This window comes from Camponotus floridanus, unplaced genomic scaffold (assembly GCF_003227725.1).
Source record: "Camponotus floridanus strain SB8 unplaced genomic scaffold, Cflo_v7.5 scaffold4, whole genome shotgun sequence".
NCBI classification, from domain to species: Eukaryota; Metazoa; Arthropoda; class Insecta; order Hymenoptera; family Formicidae; genus Camponotus; species Camponotus floridanus.
In genome coordinates this window covers 2,066,501-2,072,500 of record NW_020229547.1, presented here as the reverse complement: position 1 = coordinate 2,072,500, position 6,000 = coordinate 2,066,501, and the positions used below count along the sequence as shown (strand labels likewise).

Here is a 6,000-nt window from a genome sequence, read left to right as displayed (position 1 = left end):
CATTGCTTTTGTTGCTTAAAAAAAATATTTGGAAAAAATGAATTTTTTATATAATGATGAAATGCTTGACATTGCATGAAAATTATGTTTAATTTAGCTTATGAATTGCTTTTCATGTATAGAAACAGAAATGCTATACAGACACGAAAAAATAATCGTACAAAATAGGAACAGTTCTTTTTTCTTTGATATCTAATTATTACTTATTTAAAAAAAAATTTGTTATGGGGTGTGATAAAAGAATATTTAGAATATTTAATGCATCCATATTTAATCCATTCTTTGTTTTTGTGTTTTTTTAGGCGTGATGTCGCGCCGAGGGCGTAGAAAAGACCGCGAACTCGCGAGCGAAAGTGAAACTAGACGTCACCAACGTGACCAATCAGACTCTCCTCTACTCCAAAACGACAACCATCAAAGCGCGACCACTTCCTACGCCAGTATGAACCCCACTGATGTGATCACCATGTAACGTTCTAACATTCAAATCAATCCTCGCCGATTTAATCGAATATAATTTTTGTACTTAGAAGGACATAAAGAATAATCTACTTAGTGGATTCACTAGGTAAGGTCAATGATGTCCTTCAATTTGACCTGACTTGCGAGCCGAGAAAGAGATACAAAGAGTCGCACGAGCTCTTCTTTTCTCTGAATTATGGAAAATTTAATGCGAATCATTCTCAATGAAATTCCTTGTAACTGGTGAATATATCCATCTACGTTCATATCTGGCATTCTTAGCGACAAATAAATTTGTATAGCTCTAGGTTTTTGTCATTTTTATTTATTTTTTTGGGCAAAGCTTTTTTTTATGTCGTAATATACTATTGTCACAGAGACTGTATTCTAAATTTAAAAAAATATGTATCTTGCAATTGCAAACGATCGATCGTATGATCGATTTTAGGTAAAATAATTTATCTAGAATGATGAGAATTTATTTCCTTATTACATATTCGTCGTTAAGTAAATTTAGTGAGAATAATAATAAATTTAACGGATATAAAATGCATTTTCTTTTTTTTAACGCGAATGCATTTCTCAATTGTGAGATGAATCCTTTTTTCTCTGATATTGATATCCAATTATTACTTATATAAAAAAAAAAGTTGCATCAAAATATTGATAATTAAATGAACAATTAATCGAAACATTATTGATTTCTTCGATACGTAAATTATTTAAGAAATTAATAAAATATATATGTAGAAAAGAAAGTATTTCTCTCTCAAGTAATACAGTCAATTTCCTTTATTCTAAAGTTATCGGGAACATTTCTTCTCTGTCCTTCTATCCTCTCAATTTTTGTAATGCATATAAAAATATATTTTTCATATAGTTTCTCACTCTATTATACATAGAGTAAATGATGAATCGAAAGAAAAATTCTAGTTTGCCAAAACACAACTGAACCATAAAATTTAGAATAAAGAAACGCTAGAAAAAAGGACATCGATTGTATAAAAAAAATATCTTATTTATATTATATTTAGAGATTTCACGTATGATATGCACTTGGAATTCGTGCAAATAAATTTAATTATTTTTACTTATGCCGTCCACATCTGAGATGTAATACAAAAAATGTGATGTATATGAAACAAAATAGAATCGAAGATAATGATCGAGATTTAATTATACGATGATTGAAGTTTATATATTTGCGCAAGTAAAAATGATATCTATATCAGGATTCAAGTTTTCGAATTACTCACATTAACCCACAAGTTCTGTGGTATGGGATCGTATAGAATCGTATAGAATAGTGCGATCTTAGGTCTAACCATTCTCAATATTATTAGATATATTATTCGTTTTATTTTTATATATACTTCGCTAAATACGTTATATAAATGCAGCTGAAATTGCTTAAAATTTTTTTTATATAATTAACTTTGGATGCAAGAACAACGTAGGAATTCTGTTAATGAATGCTCGATAAAAAGAAATTGAAACCTCGTTATAGTATCGATTGGCAAAGTTGTATCTTACAATTTAATATTACAAATTTTCACCATGATTCTTAAGTATCAAAAATTTCCATCGCGAAATACATAAAAAATATCAGTATTGTCAATTAGATGTATGCTTTGTCTATTTTTTAAGTAAACTTTGTCTTAAAAATTACGAATTTATATTTTTCAACTTATAATTAATTATTAAGGCCAGACAAAGTAATGATTCGTTCTTTTATTGCTGACTTACTATGGATCAACGAGGAACATTACATTTGTGAGATTCAAATATTCTCATTATTTTTTTATATCGAAATCATTTTTCAAAAGTGTACAATCTACAGCCCAGGTAGCAGAGTGACGACAAATGACATCTTAATAACGTTTTAATGACATCATTGTACGTCATTAAGACGTCTGGAGACGTCATCTTGCTACCTGGGAGATTGTGTAATATCTAATTTCTTCTTTTAAACATTCTTATAAATCAGACACAAATGTCTGAGAGATGCGTAAGAATGCTTAAAGTACGCGCTAGATTTTTAAAATGTTCCTTTAAATAATTCCTTTAAAATGTTTCTTTTAAATAATTGTTTGAGCTTTTTGATTAGAGAAAATTGTTATTTGAATAGTTTTTCGGAATATATTAGAATCCTGTCATTCTGGATTGAGCATTCTTTTACTATTTTTTAAAATCTCTTAGAATTTTTATTTCATTCTAACGATGTCTATGCATAGAATTAAAAAAGAATAACTCATCCAGAATGATGGGATTCTAGCTGCTCTTCTATTACTTTTAAAACACTAATTATAATGCAGAGAGCTAAGACTTAGAATAGTCAAAATTAACACTTAATGAAAATTCAAAATTATAAGTAGTAAGTACATATATTGTTTTCTAATTTTAACATAAACGTGATAGTTGAGTTAAACACAAGTTGGATAAGAATTATTATGCAGCACATAAATATTAGGACTTAGAATCTCATGTAAGCACGATTCATGAAGTAATTTAGAGAGAATATCTTTATATACATACACACTGTACATGTATTTCTACATGCGCATTTTTATAAGAAATTAGAAGCACCAATTACTTTATTTTTATAGATTCGATATTACTCTCAAATCTTATATGTAAATTAATGAACAAGTGCAAGAATGTGACTTTGCGATCCTTAGTAAGTAAAAACTCCAAAAAAGGATAGGGTTTTTTCCCTTGTGAAACTCTAATTAATCAGTTCAAAGAATACTTATCATATTAAATTTAAATAACTAAATAATAAATTGGACTTGCAAGAGATAACAAATTTCAGTACATTTTTTCTTGAAATGAAAAGTTTTGCGATCTCGCACGAAGAACTCAAACAGATATTTTCTATATGATGAATAATGAAATCTTTTATCGTCGGTAACTGTTCGCATGTGAATTTCTTACGATCTGGCCGAAAGTATTTAGATAAGATCACTTACAATTGTTAATCAAGAACGGGGTAGTTTATATTATATTTAATTATATTTAGTTTATATTATATTTAATTACTAGGTTCCTTCAGTATGATAGAGGTTCGTCAATTTTATGTACTCGTGCGCTTTGTCGCTGTGAGAGTTCTCTGTGAAAAGTACGTTTCTGCTGTATGTATGTGTATAATAAATTTAAAATTCTTTTATTTTGATGCATGATTAACACAGAAATCAATTTCTAAGACTTCGCGTTTGATACTTATTTCCCGATTTAAGGGAATTTATTCGTTATTGGATTTGAACATAAACATTTTTTATGGGAATATAATTTTTATACATTTGTCAAAGAGCAATGCGCAAAGATTATAAAAAGAGAGAAACAACGCTAGATCAGATTGTTAATATTCCGGTTGTTGTTCCGCGATGTACTTGTGTGCAGATGAATGTTTTAGAGATGAAGAGGAGAGAGATGAGTGCGTTCAATGTTATAAACTATAAAAGTATATCGTGTAAAATGTATAAGTTCCGTATGTACATGTATGTATGTATATATGTGTGTGTGTATATATATATATATATTATATATAATATATATATATATATATATATATATATATATATATATATATATGGCGGAAATGTATGTATGTTGCACGTATGAAGTACGCGATATTTTTTGTTAAATTTAATAACGCGTTATACTGATCCATTTAAAGGGTAATAATAGTGATTGATCTTTTTCGATTTATACTGCACCGTGTATATGGCGAATTGCATATCAATAGAAGTTTCGGATATAAATATGAAGTGTGAATTGAAAAGTGTAATCATCAAATTAATGATTCAATGTAAAATGACAAAACAGATAAAACGTAAACAAACATAAAAAGAAGAAACTCAGAGAAGCATCCGAAATAACATGCAAAGCGTACTGTGTGTTGTCACGTAAATATGAATAAATTTTCTGCTGTTTGTACTATACAATTGCGCTACATGTGTTATTTCATTTAATTATATATTTTAAAAAGTTGATGTCAATAGTACATGTGTATATGTATATATATATATATATATATATATATATATATATATATATATATATATATACATACATATACACACAGGGTGTCCCAGTTATCTTCCATCATCTTTCAAAGACAGATTCTTGGGATCATTTGAAGACGATTTTTCCTCAGCGAAAATGTCAATGAAGGCTATCATTTTTTGCATGTTCTCGATTTTTGTCATCATCTTTGCAATTAAGTCTTAAATTAAAACTCAACTAAAGTAAACTCTATTTAAAATTAATCAAAGAATGTGGTGTTGTTAATATTTTATTTCTACAAATCTTAGTTTACGAAAAACCCCTTATTTCCAATCTTATAATTCGAAAATTATTAGTGCCTTGACATTTTCGTTGAGAAAAAATCGTCTTCAGATGATCCCAGGAATCTGTCTTTAAAAGATGACAGAAGATAACTGGGACACCCTGTATATATATGTGATAAAAATTTGCATGTTTATATCACATATATTTATATATATGTTTCGCTTTACATGATTTAAAAATTTATCTTTATATAATTAATATACCAATTGATGGGGATATTTGTAAAAAAAGGAAATGAATTTAAAAAAAGCTATTTATTTTTAATTATTATTTTATTAAAAATTATCAACTCTAACAAGATGAAATTGAAATATTTATTAATTTATTGAAGTTTTTTTTAAAACTTATCTCCTGACACTCTTTTTTTGTTTTAAGACAATCTCATTGTTTCATACACAAATATAGCCACAAGAGAAAGAAAATATATCCCTAACAACACACATGTCCAAAAGATGTTCAGAGGTCATCGAGAGGACATCCAGAGGACATAAAATATCCTTTGGCTATCCTCTAGATATTCTATGGACGTCTTTTGGACATGTGTGTTGTTAGGGATGTGTCTCTACGCAGTTATAAAAAATTGTTTATAAAAAAAATTTATAAAATAAATTATTAATTATAAATAATTGTAATAAGTTTATAAAAAATTTAGTATTATAAGTAAATATATCTTTTAAAATATATACGTATAATATATAAATATATACGATATGAACTTTCTTATTAGAAAAAAAGATATTGAAAATGATACCAGATGTCACTATCTCCAATGGATCGTATTTGAAACATCAGAGCTCCTTCTATAAAGTTTAATATTCATGACATCAGCGCGTGCAAATAAAACTCGAAAATTTGTCGAAGAAGCAATATAATCTTTTCTTTTGGATGTCCTCCCTCTATGAGGTATTATATTTTTTCCAAATCTTTTTCTAAAATCACGCAATTAATTTTCGCAAGAGCAAAAAATTGATACACTATCGGTTCATTTTTTGCCGCGCTTTTTCCAGTGCGCATCCTATCTGCGCATGAACCACATCTCTGTCGGCTCATCGATATTCATATCAAACTGTGCGTATAAAATTTAAAATTCAGTCACTCATCTTCTCATTCGACTAATTAGCTGGAGAAAATCATAGTTCTTAGAAATAATAAACTAAATAAAGTGTTGAAATTTCAATGACCGGAAAA

At 28.0% G+C, this 6,000-nt stretch overlaps 1 protein-coding gene across 4 annotated transcripts in view; it reads left to right on the top strand.

Moving 5' to 3' along the window:
- Window positions 1–2,259, top strand: part of LOC105252991 (NPC intracellular cholesterol transporter 1) — a 20,414-nt gene extending 18,155 nt beyond the window's left edge. For 2 of the 4 annotated variants that reach the window (XM_025411381.1, XM_025411378.1), the window contains one exon: window positions 303–2,259. In XM_025411381.1, the coding sequence (XP_025267166.1) occupies window positions 303–472 (170 nt within the window). In that variant the 3' untranslated portion in view covers window positions 473–2,259. The remainder of the gene's footprint in view (window positions 1–302) is intronic. The other 2 variants (XM_025411380.1, XM_025411379.1) reach the window with 2 other exon arrangements.
- The last annotated feature ends 3,741 nt before the right edge of the window (window positions 2,260–6,000 follow it).